Source organism: Helianthus annuus, chromosome 14 (genome assembly GCF_002127325.2).
Source record: "Helianthus annuus cultivar XRQ/B chromosome 14, HanXRQr2.0-SUNRISE, whole genome shotgun sequence".
Taxonomy (NCBI): domain Eukaryota; kingdom Viridiplantae; phylum Streptophyta; class Magnoliopsida; order Asterales; family Asteraceae; genus Helianthus; species Helianthus annuus.
Genome location: NC_035446.2, coordinates 145,980,615 through 145,996,016, shown reverse-complemented (window position 1 = coordinate 145,996,016; position 15,402 = coordinate 145,980,615). Strand labels below are relative to the sequence as shown.

Below are 15,402 nucleotides of genomic sequence, written 5' to 3'. Positions count from 1 at the left end.
GAGGGAATGCATTTCAGGGCTGGTCCTATAGTGTATAAAAGTAAGGCAGCCGCTTAGGGTGTCCACCTCCAAGGGCCACAAAATTCCTTTTAAGATTTGATGACTTGCAGTTGAAGAAATAGCGATTAATCTATCATTTGAAAGATGGTCAATCTTTGTTTGTAGTTGTAATCTCCAGTTTTTCATCAAGATAAACATTGAATTTCGGTTGATTTTCCAAGATTTTGTGAAGTTGATTAGTTAGATACTATAATTGTGTTTATGTGCTATGCATCTATTTTTTTAATACTCCGTCGACTAAAACTTCTTATTTTATTGTTGTCGCTTCCAAGCCCGGGTAAAAGAGAAAAATTTATATAAAAAACTCTAAAAGGGCCCCAACTTTTTAGTTCGCTTAGGGCCTCTAAAAACGTTGGAGCAGCCTTGATGCATTTGCTCGATTGGGGGCATCCCAAGATGCTTATCCAGTGATTTAGTTGGTCGTTAAAAGAAAACAAATAAAATAACATGACATGTGATAATATATATGGATTTTGGACCCATCAAAACAATAATTCTTGGGACACCCCACTAACACCTACTATGATGTCAACTTATCATAGCTATTTGTCAAGTTCCCTGGGTACTTTATTTGGTCAGTAAAACCTCAAATTTAACCTTAAATAATGTCATTCATTAGAGAAAAAGTTAACACTTGTGATTTGAAAGGGTCTGTTTGGTATGGGGTAATGGAATGGACGAAGGAATGTAAGAGCATTCTCATCCAAACCACCAAAATCTGTGTGGGGGGTTTTTAAAATATAAGAAGTATAAAAAGTGGTTGTGAGTGGAGGAGAGAGAAAATGTTACTGTTCATCTGTATATTTGGGGGGACACTGTTCACCCCCTATACTTTTTTAATATATATTGAAAGTGGTTGTGAGTGGAGGAGAGAGAAAATGTAATATATATTGAAAAGAAGAGAGAAAAAATATTTGTTTTTAGTGGAAATATATTGATATAGGAGTTGTTTTTAGTGGAATGTATGTATATTTTTAGTGGATTGGATGTGAATGCTCTAATGGATCATTACCATTCCATGTCTTGTTTGGTTACCATGTGTGAATGGAATAAGTTATTATTGTGTATTATTCGGTAGGCAAGAAAAACGCAGTAATAAAATCAGCGGTGAGTGGTGGTGGTGGTCGATGGTAATGATTGTGGGTGGTTATAGGTGGCGGTGGTAGGTGTCGGTGGCGGCGATGGGTGGTGGTGGTGGCGGCGAGTGGCGGTGCGGCAGCGACGACGAGTGGTGGTGGTGGCAAGGTGGTCATTGGTGGTGGGTGGCGGCGGCGGTAACGAGTGTCGTTAGCGGTTGGTCGCAGCTGTGGGTGATAACGGTAGTGAGTGGGTGGCGGCGGCGGTGGCTGTCGGGGTGAGGTGGTGGCGGGTGGTGGCGATGTCGTCGGTGGTGGGTGGTGGTGGTGGTGGGTTGTGGCAAAGGTGGTGGGTTGTGGTGTTGTTGATGAATGGTGCAAGAGGGATTGGAATGGAAAAAAACATGGGGTGGAAGGAATGATTTCGAGAGAATGGAATGCATTTTGGAATGGGTGATTCCATTACATTGACCAAGCAAATACCCTTTTCTTCATTCCCTCGTAATCATCCATTCCATTTCATCTCTCATTCCTGCATACCAAACACTACCTTAGTGTCAAAGTAGCCATGATTCTAGCAAGAATCATGAACACAAACACAAGACACAAGGTTCTTCTAAGATCCAAACATGAGTAGTTAGTTTGTGAACAATTTATGTTTCAGGTATTGATTTTTCACCAAATGTCAAGTGGAGGTTTTACAACAGTCTCAAAGGCAAAATGTCAAAAATGCCACAGTATCTCTGCCAATTAGCAACGCATAACTTAAGCTTACAAAGAACTAAAAAACCAGTGTCAAATCAGGCACCGACAATAACTTTGTAAGATAACAACAACCTAAATAGGAATATGCAAAGATAAAATACTCAACTCTTCATTAGGATGTATGTATGGCCAAGTAAAGCTTTGTGTTTTATCCTCACTCGTGTTTCTTTGAAGATGTGCAGAAGCTTTCTGCTTACCGATAGTTGACCGGGTGATATACTTGTTGACCTGGTGATGTGCTCTCAAAGTTAAACCTTGGTCAAATGTTCGTTGAAAACTGATTGAACTCTTTAGGGTCCCTTGATCTGGAAAAACTCGAGATGGGAGAGAAGTTTTTTTATGCAACTTCGACTCCTTCCATGCCACAAATAACCGCTGCAACTGCGATGGAACCTAGAATACAAACACATTACATGCAATAAAATTATTGAAGTCAAACCTTGGTCAAATGGTATTTCTTTTGAGGTAAGAGTGACTACAGCTACAAACTTATGAGATGTTACAAGGCAAATTGCTGGACCACATATATGTACTTTAATTTTTCATTTCTTAGGCGACAATTTTAACCCTTTTACTTGGGTATAATTTAGGGGTGCTAAACGGATCGTGTTTGCAGGTTTCCGGGTTCAACCTGACCCGAACCCGAAAATTGTGTCATACATATGAACTCGAACACGACCCGTTCAACCCGATTTTTTTTTATTTTTAATGTTTTCCACAAATTAATATATTAAAATTAATATTAACTACAAAAAAAAAAAAACACAAATGTATATGCTACAATTATATTGAATTATAAATCTTATGTCAATTTCTCTTTTTAAGTTGTAATAATGGAATAAAGCCCACACCCAATTTAATTTATGACATAAAACATATGGTAAAAAATATAATATATTATAAATGGGTTGAACGGGTTAACCCACCAACCCGACCGGGTTGACCCAAACACAACCCGTTTAGCAAAATGGGTACCTGAAACCGACCCGAACCCATTTAGACTAAACCCAAACCTGTGAATTTCATGTTAGGTTCGTGTTGTGTTTTTAGGTCGTGTCAGAAATTCACACCCCTAGCATAATTCATACAAAATAATTATATATAAAAAGTTAGTCAATTCAGAAAACAAGACGATTTACATAATCACAATTGACAAGCTTATTATTTATTAAAAAGTTTTAAGCTATTCAAAGATAATGGCGTTTGGTACTTGTGTCTACCCAGCCCGACAAAAAATCCGTTCAGACCTGCACCAAAATCTACATGTTTCGACTAGTTACATAACTTGCCTGGTCTGCCCGTTTTGCTACCTCTAATTGCAGCTACTGGTGTGTGTATTGTGCATTTCTTTGTGATCATGGATTTTAATTGTAATATCGTTCTAAAAAACGTCTTTTAACCCGCTACCCGCCCAACCCCGCCAATTTGCCACCTCCTTAAAAAATACCAACGATGCTAGCAACTAACCATCGATGCAAGGCCCAACGAACCGAACTGCATAGAAGATGCAGCAAACGGTGAAGATCTTCGACCATTTTTGCTATCCTGATCTTTAGTAACAGATCCAAAACTCGGTGGTGCGTTTTCATCATCGTCTTCATCATCATCATCTTCACCAACATCATCATCGTCATCATCATCAACAACATCATCTTCTTTCACATCAATTTCTTTAACACCATCTTCTTTCACCTCAACCTCGACACGAGAAACTTCTTCAACTTTTTCAACTGCTTCATCTTCATCTTCATATGCAGCTGCTTCTTCGGCTTCCAATTCCAATTCCATCTCCATCTTCTTTTCCTCTTCTTTTTCCAATCGCTTTAACTCGTCATCCATTTCTTTAATAATTTCCTTTAGTTCAGATTCAGCTTCCACTATTTCAATTTCGGTTTCTAACAACTTCACCTTCGCATCACTCTCTTTCTTCTTCTCCTCGACCCGTTTCTCCAAACTCTCAAGCATTGCTTTGCATTTATCTTGCGCTGATGCCACCGTACGCTCTAAAAAGTTACGGTCGTCACGTTCGAACAGTTCTTCATCTCCAAGCGGTAAAAACTCAATTTTGCTTGGGTCGAATTCTTCCCCGTCTTTTACAGGCGGTTGCCAGAACAAACGGATCCCATGTTGTTCATCGTCTACATAATTAATTATACGCCCTGTTGGTGTGTGTAGGATAACGGGATCTTCAGCGTACACCAATTTGGATGGATCTTCGGGATCGGGCTCCGGCTCTTTGTTAAGGAGAATAAACTCAGGAGCAGATTCTGTTTAAAATTAATATAAAATGATTTAAAACTCTTGTAAATTCCATTAATAAAAAAAACTAGACTATTTAAATTAACTATGTAATAAATTATTTCAAATTTAGTACCATTTTCCCACCAATACTCAAGCTCAGCTGGCATAGGTAACCTTAATGGGGCCTTATAAAACGAGTTTATCCACATTTGTCGCTCTTCATCCACGTCTTCCATATAAGCTTTCCAGTAATCTGGGACCTGATGTTAAACATATAAATAATTAATACCTTTTTAAAACTATTTGTTACAAGACTTATGCTTATGAATAAACGATGATTATATTGCAAAATTTGATTAAAAAGTTAAAAACTAAACAATGCAAGAGAAACTTACTTCAAAAAACTGATTGATGAAGCCTGGTGCCATCCACATATCTTCTCCTTCATACAAGTAGGGATGCTGCGGATCGCTATATGGACCCCGCTCTTCTCGGACCACTGTACCAGAAAAACAATGTTTTGACCATATTTATTAAGTGTATATGTATGTGCAACATACAATTCACAAAAATCAAAAAGTTCATATTAAAATAAAGGGAAAATACCATAAAAAATCAATATACTTTCATTTTTCTCATAAAAGTCCTTCAACAATTTTTTGCACGTAAAAAACCAGCATACTTTCTGTTTTGTCTCACAAAAGTCCATCAACAATTTTTTGAACATTAAAGTCCTTTCACATGTTAATTTTGAACAATATTGTGACAAAATAAATAAATAAATAAATAAATAAACTTGCTACATGAAGTTATGTTTCAACCTAACTACCTAAGATATGTTTGAAAATTCATAGGCCATTGCTACGAAAACAGTTAAAAACGAAAATCGAACAAAAACTTTTTTAAAAATTGCTTCATGAAGTTATGTTTCAACCTAAGATATGTTTGAAAATTCATAGATCATTGCTACAAAACCGAAAACAGTTAAAAACGAAAATCGAACAAAAAACGATTAAACCCGACCGGATAAAACGAGTTTGGTTTATATGTAGCCCAATAAACCGAATAACCAAAGTAAGCCATACTTTATATTTATTCGAATAAACCCAAGTAACCATACTTATATTTAGTTGAAACAGAAAACCAAACCAAATTTGAACGCGGTTTGTGATTCAGTTTTGAAGTACTTAAATTCCATTTAGTTTTGTTCGACTTTTGGTTTAACCCAAAAAAATCAATCCGAAAGAAAGGAACCAAATAATCGATTAAACCCCAAAAAGAAACGATGGACGCCTCTAACGGTTCTAAATTGTTTAATCTATTTTGTCATAATATTGTTCAAACTTAACATGTGAAGGAACTTTAACGTTAAAAAATTGTTGAGGGACTTTTATGAGACAAAAAAAAAGTATGTTGGTTTTTCATGTGCAAAAAATTGTTGAGGGACTTATATGAGAAAGTATGTCGGTTTTATATGATGATTGACCTAAAATAAAACAATAAGAGATAGATGGCAGATGGCATACTTCCATCAGGTTTGTTAACAAACATCCGAGCCTTTGCTGCAGCCACATCTGCTATACCTGAATGCAACTGAAATACCAGTTTAATTATTAGTAGATTTACATTTGTCATACACTAAACTAAAATCGAATTGAAAAAACATTTACCGCTGAAGCATCAACATCACAACCATGATCTTCCTGCATAAACTCCCCAAAGTAAAATCGTCCCTGCACAACAAGCAGTAAAAAGGTTACCATTCATTCAAACCACAGATATTAACTGCCACAATTTACTATATAACTGAAATATAAGAAATAAAAAACAGCCTGTAGGACTTACATAATAGGTTCGTTCATTGAGTTCAAAAACACCGCAACCATGCATTCTGCCATGTTTCCACTGACCCGCATAACGGTATCGACCTTTCTCCCTATCATCAATAACCATGAAAATGCAGTTTGTAACCAAAATGTTGTTGATACAATACGCTTTGTATTTCAACTTACGGTTTCTCTCCGAATTGCCTGACCCACTCTTCATTCTCATAAAACGGAATTTCACGTCTGCCCCGAGAGAAACGAACACAGTCTTCAATATCCTTCTCGAGCCACTCTTTATCCTCTGGCGACATAAAATCCCGTTTAAATATATACCCTTCAGCCCGCATCTGAGCTTCAAGCCTGAAAATAAAAACAAAAACAAACAATCAATGTTCATTGTTTACACTTTTGTCACCAAAAACACATAACAACATAGTTCGAATCACAAACATACTCTGAACCAGGAACAGGTTCATAAGTCGGTATGTCAACTTCAAGAACCCCGTGACCCTCCGGATTATTCTGCAACCATTCACCTTCATATCTGCAACCATCCCATAACATACACATACACATACACATCAACCTCAAGAATCAGTCAATCAAAAAGTCAAACACATTGTATTAACATAACTTCCAATAAGACAATAAAACAAGCAACGTAACCGAACCTGACCAGCCCTTGCTCGGCTTCATACACACCTTTCCCATGAGCCAAATCATCCCAAACCGTACCTTCATACCTAATAACAATAACACAAATAATACACCCAAAATTAACTTCCACAAATGCATAACTTTCAACTTAGGTAGTGTTCGTTTCGCGCAATCAAAACCCCTATAATAAACTTAACAACTAACATAAATGAATCAACTTACGTGCTCCCATCAGCAAAAACAAAGCTATGCCACGTCAAAAACTCTTCAATCCGATCAAGCTCTTCAATAACCGATTTCGCATTACGAATATCATAATGATTATGAGGAATAACCGGGTAATGTTTCCTATAGGGTACATAAAACGGGGCAATTGGCGGATCTCTACCCTCTCTAATCTCCTCATTAATAACTTCAAGCTCATCCTTATCAACCCAATTCGGGTCCCACCCGGGTTTCATCAAAAAGGGCGGAGCATCCGCCCAAAACTCCTTCAAATCCTCCTCTTTCCACTCCTCCGGGTCGGCTGGGAAATCATACAGCTCGTCGATATTATCCACGTCATTAATTTCCTGTGATTCTTCCAACTTTTTGTATTCTTCTGATTCTAGAATTTGACTGACCTTTTTGAAGTAGGATTCTGGGGTGTCGTCGAGGGGTTCGGTGTCGAGTAGTGAGGGTGGTGGTGGGGGTGGTTTGGGGTTGACTTGGTTGGGTTGTTCGGGTCGGGTTGGTGGTTTCTCTGGGAATGGTTCTTCGGAGTCGGAGGATGAGTCGGAGTCGTCTCCGGTGGGGTTTGGTGAAGTGGGTTTGTTGTCGTCGGACATTGTTGGTTGGTGAGTTGGAGAATGAAGAAGATAGATAAGGTGTGCAGTGGAGCGGCAAGGGGAGTGTGTGTTTTGGGTTGTTAAATAGGGGGAAATGGATGGATGGTTTTGAAAGTGGAAGGACTCAAGTGTAAGTTGTGGTGAAGATGATGGGGGGTTTTGGTATTAGGTAGAATTTGTTGGATGAAACTGAAATATGTGATCCTTTCACTGACCGGTACATCGACTTCCTTCTATAAACCAACCGGGTAAAATTTGTCATGCATGTTTAGCAGGTAAACAAACAAGAAAACCGTTGCCAAATCAGGCTAAATTTCGAGCTACGAAGCCACTCTAACTGGCGATTTATGCGGCCGATTACGCCATGTACTCCAGCAGGAATAAAAATATATTTTCTTGTTGGTGGATGATTATTCGAGATACATGTGGTGTTATCTTCTCAGTTCGAAGGATCAAGTGTTTTATTATTTTCGGACATTCAAGGGGTTAGTAGAGCGTGACACCAGGTAAAATCTGGCATGTTAAGAACTGATTGTGGCGGCGAATTCACATCTCACGAGTTCATAAGTTGGTGTGAACAAAATTATATCAAACGGCAACTCACGGCTACGTATTCGCCACAACAAAAGGGGGTCGTGGAACGTCGAAATAGAACAGATATTGGCATAGTGAGAAGCATGCTAAAAGCAACAAAAGTTCCACAAAGGTATTGGGGAGAAGTTGCTAGACATGTAGTTTATGTCCTAAACCGGGTCCCTACAAAAGCATTAACGAGCAAAACACCGTACGAAGCTTTCACCAAAGTTATACCAATCGTGGAACACTTGCGTGTTTTTGGTCGTGTAGGATATGTCACAACAGTTCTAGTGAATCGAAGGAAACTGGATGATCGTGGGTATCCTATTGTTTAATTTTGGATCCGAACTTGACTCGGGGGGTGATCGAATGTTTGACCCGTTAACTGGGATAGTTTGCCCCAGTCGAAGTGTAGAGTTTGCTGAAACACAATGTTGGGACTGGACTGTCGTTAAAAATGAACCAGAACAGTTTATCATTGAAGCACCGTTTGTAACGCAGCCATCTTCGGTTGAACCAGAACCACCAGAACAGCCGCCAATAGTAGTGACAACAACCAAGACAGAGTAGCAACCAACTATTGATGATTACGATGCACTCCAGCAGTCTGAGACCACTAATTCGGAATTTCGGATAGTGGAAGTGTAACTAAACAGGGGGTTACGAGTGAAACTGAACCAGAACCAATAGTTCCGATCCGAAGGTCAAGTAGGCAATCTAAATTTTTGACAAAATTGAATGATTATATTGTTCGGGATGTTGTAAATCGAAATCGGGATCTTGACAATGAAGCATTGTTATTGTTGTCTGAAGATGAGCCAATGACATATTCGGAAGCGAAAGATAACAGGTTTTGGAGACAAGATATGGATGTAGAGATAGAGTCTATTGAGAAAAACCGAACTTGGACTATATCTGACCTTTCTATTGGTCACAGACCGATTAGGCTTAAGTGGGTTTATAAGCTGAAACAAGATGCAACAAGGAACATTGTGAAATATAAAGCAAGACTCGTTGCTAAAGGCTACGTGCAACAATATGGTGTTGATTACGATGAGGTGTTTGCTCTGGTGGCTCGATTAGAAATGGTTCGCTTATTACTATTGGAGGAGCCCTATCCCACATCGAAAGAATAAGACCTTCCGGTTGTATTAATAAGATCTTGGGTTACTCCCTCTATCACCAGCCCTATCCCACATCGAAAGAATAAGACCTTCCGGTTGTATTAATAAAATCTTGGGTTACTCCCTCTATCACCAATTGGTTTTAGAGTGGAACCCCATAGACTTCAATATGGTATCAGAGCCACGGCTCTATGTCAGCTCCGGTTAAGGCCACGTGTACACCTCTTGATAGACCGGGTTACACGTGCGGGAGGGTATTGGAGGAGCCCTATCCCACATCGAAAGAATAAGACCTTCCGGTTGTATTAATAAGATCTTGGGTTACTCCCTCTATCACCAATTGGTTTTAGAGTGGAACCCCATAGACTTCAATAATTACTTGTTGGGGATCAGAATTGATATTAGCAGCGGAAGTATTCACTTCGTTTGAATACATACTTGGTAGTAGGGCTGTCTTTTTTAACCGAAACCCGAAACCCAAACCGAAGTCACCCGAACCCGAAGTAGACAAAACCCGAAGAACTAGTAACCGAATAACTGTAAACCCGAACCCGAATATAGTTTCATGGATTAGTTAACGGGTTGAATAAAGGGTAAACGGTTTAACCTGAAAAACCCGAAATAACTTTAAAACAATTAGCATATTTTCTACATATAGTCATATCTTTTAAAATGAACTAATAATCTTTTCCTATTCCATGATGCAACTAACCATATCTTCTAAAAATTTTAAATCACTAATTCCATATTTTCTACATATAGTCATATAGTCAAGTTGTCAACGTGAAGAGTGAAGAAGAATATAAAACTTATAATAATTTGTTTCTAATTAAAAGACAGGATTCATTTTACAATTTATAATCTGTATTAAATTACTATAGGAGAGTTGGTTTATAAAATTGTTTTTGTAATGTTCGCTAATAACTAATATTGATATTTTAAATTTTAGAAGGTTATATTTATTTGTTAACCTAGTTCATTTTCTAACCCAAAACCCGATTTAACCCAACCCGTTCTAACCCAAACCATTTAACCCGAACACCGAAGAAACCGAACCTAGAAAGGTTTGGTTATCGGGTTAAATATTTAGTTTTGAAAACCCGAAAAACCCGAACCGAAAAACCTGAAACCCGATTAAAAAACCCGAAGAACACCCCTACTTGGTAGAGTACCGAATTGAATTTGCATATTGTTTGTTTGGGATGAAATCGAAATACAGGACAGAATGGTGGACAAATCAATATTAACAAAGAAATGTCTTGATACCCGAAATTGTTGCCGGTAAGCAAGTATATATACTGTATACATGAACATTTGGCGGTTAAATTTGAGCGGGAATAACTGCCGAGACAGTTATTTGAATTACCCGCTTATCACACCAAAATATAAGTTATCATACTAATCGTAATTATACTTATTCTAATGCAGAATTATAATAAACATAACAAAGTTTAATTACTAATTAATCACTAATTCTAACATTACTTACCTTAGCTGCGCGAGAAGGATGGCAAATTCATCATCTTGAATTCTCAGGGCCTACCCTGCTAAAAACGAAAGTACTTGGTCTAATTTTGGTATGGTATTTCACCACAGAAAATTACATACTCGTTCTTATTTATCATTGAACTATTCAACTGATACTGCAAGAGTACCGTTGAACTGGTTACACAATTCAAAGAGATACGTAAATTCACATTTATTTTATCCACTTTTATTACACACACAAAATAACGATTTTTATTATTAATAAAAACTTAAAAAAAATCATATCTGTATGCCTTGGTAAAAATGCTTCGCCTGCTTAGGCATAGGTGACATCCCACCAAATTGATAGTTGACTTCTTCATCATAAGTATATTTCTCGTTGACTTCTGCATCATAAGTATGCTGACTTTGACCAAAAATTTCCTCTTCAGTAAAATTCTCGTTGACTTCTTCATCATAGGTAGTTTGATTCTGACCAATCATTTCCTCTTCGGTAAATTTCTCGTTGACTTCTTCATCATAAGTATGCTGACTTTGACCAATAGTTTCCTCTTCAGTAGATTTCTCCTCCGGCATTGGTACTTGATCATTGAGAGAATTATCTTGTTCGTCGACAGACACCTCTACAAGCGTTGACATCTTGTCATCTTGATTATTTGCTGACACGCCGTCACTAATGCTAGTTCTAGTGCTCGTGGAACTCGCACCTTGTATATATTTAAATGATGGTTTATGTTCTTGAAACAATAATCAAATGAGAAAATATTCATCAATAAATTACTTACATGAGGGGTCAAATTCGATGCTAAACAATTCTTGATCATTAGGTGTTTCAGTAGTAGTAGTAGTTGAAATTTTGTTGTCGTCGGGTAACATTTTGGCATATGGTATAAGCGTTTGGGGTTTTCTTCTTGGTCCTCTTATATCTATTATTTCGTCATTGCTATTCATTGTCGATATCCCACACGAAAGCCTATCGATAAAGAACTTCTTGTCCCTCTTCATTCTCCTACATATTTTTCTCTATGTCATTCATCTTATGATTATTTTGTTAGATAACATAACTCGTTTATCTAAAAGTTAAACAAAATAAATGGGCACGGGTCTAAACGGTTTCTAACCAAAATAAACATAAACAAATTATTTTTACTCAAACTAACCCAAATTTTAATGAGTGAGACATACTTTACCACATGTAGATTTACCTATCAAGTATAACCCATGTCGCCTTATATTTCTTGGATGCGTCTACTGCGGCACTTTTGGGTATAGGCCCAGCTATCACTTCGATTTTGAAATCGACCTGTACACGTATTACATTATGATATGTATATTGGTTCAATCATAAACATAAAGACATGGTTACCTTTCGGGTTTGGTATAGTTTTGATATTTCAGCAAGTTGAAGGTTGTCGTCGTACTCTTTCTTCTTTTTCGCAACTTCCTCATCGATCGCCCTTTGGTTCGCCCCTCCAAACATGGAGCTATCAACTCTAATCTTGTATCCCACTGCAAGAAAAATCCAAGATAACTAAGGGTATTTTTATTTCAACTTAAACATCAAAACTAGTGATAATTAGTATTAGGCACAACATACTGGGATGAAGGATTTGATGAACAACAAAAAGCAAAGTAATCATATCTCCATCCTTCAACAAGAACCCATCAAGAACCCATTTCACACCTTTCAATCTCACTCCTCCAGAGGCATCATGAATCATCATCACCCTTTGACTTTGACTTTGACTTTGACCATCCATTGATCAATTAGCTACAGTGTGAGCTAATTTTGTGTATCCAATCCATCAAGATGTAGAGTTGTGTTATGGTTATAAATACAAGAAATGGATGCTGGATATTCCCAAGATCAAGGATGTGAGATTATTGTTTGAATATATATTTTGTTGAATTTAATGATCCAACCTATGTTTTTTCTCTTGTTAATCTTTTTGTTCTTAGGATGCTAGAAATTTGTCGTTACAATATGGTTCCAGGTCATTGGATTTCACATGGATAGATGGTATATATAGTATATGCCTCTTCTTTATGCCCATGAATACAATCAAAATTGTACTAAGCTAGAATAGCAATTAACAAGTTATGGCTTCTTCGGTGAATCCTACATCCTTATGTTGTTTGGAACGAGCAGACAATATTTGGTGATATGAAAGGTTGGATGTTAGAACTGTCTAAACGACAAAAATTAGAATTTGTTTTGAGGCGTAAAAACAACATGATTTGTATTAGGCCTAATATAGTATAGTAATATACACATTTTCCATTAGTCGCATCGCATACTAGAAGACCATTACAGGCTTCATCGTCGCAAATTAGGCCCATATATCCAATAAATAATTATAACTGCGTTGCGGATCAGAAAAGTGTAGTTAAAGCCCAATTGCGATAACAAAATTTAGGCTATTGTGGATTGGCGGTAGAGGTGCACAAATCGATTATTTTGAGAAACCGATTTGGTTAACCGAACTAGTGGTTGGTTTAAAAAAAAAAAAAAAAGAAAAAAAAATCGGTTATTATTGCTTTAAACCGTTCTGTTGACAACCATTTTTATTTTTTGGTTTATTTTATTTTTATTTTTTGGTTTATTGACTTTAACTGAATCAGTTAATAATCGGGTTTTTTTGGCTAATTAACAAGTTTTTTTTCATACCTAGATTTACTGGTTTTTACCTTTAAATACCGGTCTGTACCGGTACTGGTATCGAACCGTACCGTGCCAAATATTTTCAGTACCGGTACCTTCTTTTAGGATTTTTTGTGTCGGTTAGTACCGAGCTCATCCCTATTAACCTTAAACTTAATCCACACAGGGAACAATGTGGACCCATTTTGATTAACAAGATCTCATTTCGTCCAAACCATTGATACTTATTTAGAACTCCCCATTTTGACTTGTTACCTTACGTAACACTAAGATCACTCGGTGTGGTCTTGCGCCCCTGCCAAGTCATCAATTTTAGCACCTGACATCCCATTTCCTAGGCGCCAATGGGGGCGCCATTGATGGCATAGTTACGAGCACTAATGGCTCTTTTGTGGGTCCATTTCAAATTATATCCGTTGACCAACGACTCTAAATTAAAAAGTGGGATGTTTGAGAATGAAGGCCGAAGACGAATCTAAGAGTGGTGGTGGTTCTCCGTAACGAGAGAGAAGAAAGAAGCTGAAAGAAAGAATGAGAGAAAGGGGTGGGGTGAGGGTGAGGTTGTTTTTTTTTTTTTAATTTTTATGGTTGGTGGATCCCACAAGTATATATAATATATATGTATTTAATTAATTTATTTTGTTTAATATTAAGGGCATTTTATGTTGGAAATTTAGATGGTGTGAATGTATATGAATTTAGTGAAATTATAATTTAGTAAAATTATAATTATTTACTAGACTCTTCATATGGGTGATAAACTCTTAAGTAAAGTTTTTATGTCAATCTATTAGTTTTTATTAAGTTTATTTCTCTAATAAAATCTCTAATAAAGTGAGACTCTTCTCTACCCCATATCTCTTGTATGCAAAGTAGGTTATGTGCCTAACTTGATGAAGCTAATTACTAGTAGAGATTTGAAAGTAGAATTTTAGAAGAAAAAATTAGAAGAGTTCTTGGAGATACTTGAAGACCCATGTGTTGGGTATTTAGAGAGATATGTTGTCTCTATTCTATTTCATCATCTTCATATCATTATTTTCCACAAGTTGTAACACTATAATTTTATCCGGTGTAAGCTCGGGCGTGTGGCCATCTCCGGCAGTACATACTGCTTCGGCTGTTGTACCCTGGGAGACAGACGCGTCGTTTTTAGTAGAGGCGCGAAATCTGTTTTAAGGGAAGCGTGTTGAACACATGCCTCAACCAAAATCGTCAACGTTTTAGTGTGACTTTTGTTGCAGTCAAGGAGTATTTTTCAAGACTCAAGATGATGAATACTCGAGTCTAGGATGCTATCAAATGCGTGTTAAGGATCTACCAGAGATGCGGCTTGAATCAAGATTGGTATATAAAATTATATTTTATATTCTTTTTATTTAGTTATTGCAATCGGTATTGTACTATGACATTTCCTACGAAGAACGAGAGTCTCGTTATTATATATTTTGTAATTTTATAAAAAGTAAACCTAGTTCCTACATTTTATTCATTTTGACACCTACTTAACTCCAAAAAAATAACCTCCATCCGTTTCAGAGACTATTCAAGAACGAGTTTGCAAAATTTGGGGACGATAACTGTAATTTTAAAAAATGTAAGAATTATAGGTTAAATTTGAGCAAACCACATCCAGACACTTTTCTCAACAAATTATATGTTATATTGACTCTTTCATCAATTTTCGTCATTATTGAGGTTAAAAATTAAAATACTCCCATACATTTGGTAGACCATGAGTTTGTCTGAAGCTCCTAGGAATCTCGGATTACATGTGTGCGCAATATTTTTGCATGGTTCTTATTGTTCATGCACCCTGAATTCTTAAAAACACCCGTAAATACGGGTCGTATAGCTTTTTCAATTTTTAATGAAGACTGATATATCAGATTTTGTCTAGTAGACTCGTATAACTCTATATGGGTCATATTGAATGAGGGATTTTTTTATACATTTTTATCGAAGTTTTCTAAAAGATATATATTATTTTAAAATAAAAAAATTAATTTTTGTTTTATACTATGTACAATCCTTGGCAATTGAAGACATGCCTGCCCTATTTTTTTTTGAAAGTATTATTGTTTTAAAATACAAAGAATT

The 15,402-nt window shown here is 36.8% G+C and overlaps 2 protein-coding genes across 2 annotated transcripts; both read right to left on the bottom strand.

The window, feature by feature from the left end:
- Window positions 1-1,773: 1,773 nt before the first annotated feature.
- LOC110904215 (protein TIC 100) lies at window positions 1,774-7,538 on the bottom strand. Its single transcript, XM_022150042.2, has 11 exons — window positions 6,848-7,538; window positions 6,640-6,711; window positions 6,423-6,512; window positions 6,155-6,328; window positions 5,988-6,078; window positions 5,813-5,875; window positions 5,669-5,735; window positions 4,538-4,641; window positions 4,276-4,402; window positions 3,369-4,168; window positions 1,774-2,294 (listed from the first exon to the last, which is right to left on the bottom strand). Exons 1-11 carry the CDS (start codon window positions 7,450-7,452, stop codon window positions 1,974-1,976), a joined length of 2,514 nt encoding a protein of 837 aa, XP_022005734.1. The 5' UTR covers window positions 7,453-7,538; the 3' UTR covers window positions 1,774-1,973.
- A 3,177-nt stretch (window positions 7,539-10,715) lies between these two features.
- LOC110906051 lies at window positions 10,716-12,419 on the bottom strand. The gene is made up of 5 exons (XM_022151384.2): window positions 12,238-12,419; window positions 12,007-12,149; window positions 11,846-11,943; window positions 11,426-11,649; window positions 10,716-11,347 (listed from the first exon to the last, which is right to left on the bottom strand). The coding sequence occupies exons 1-5, from the start codon at window positions 12,398-12,400 to the stop codon at window positions 10,920-10,922; spliced, it is 1,056 nt and encodes a 351-aa protein (XP_022007076.1). The 5' UTR covers window positions 12,401-12,419; the 3' UTR covers window positions 10,716-10,919.
- Between the last annotated feature and the right edge of the window lie 2,983 nt (window positions 12,420-15,402).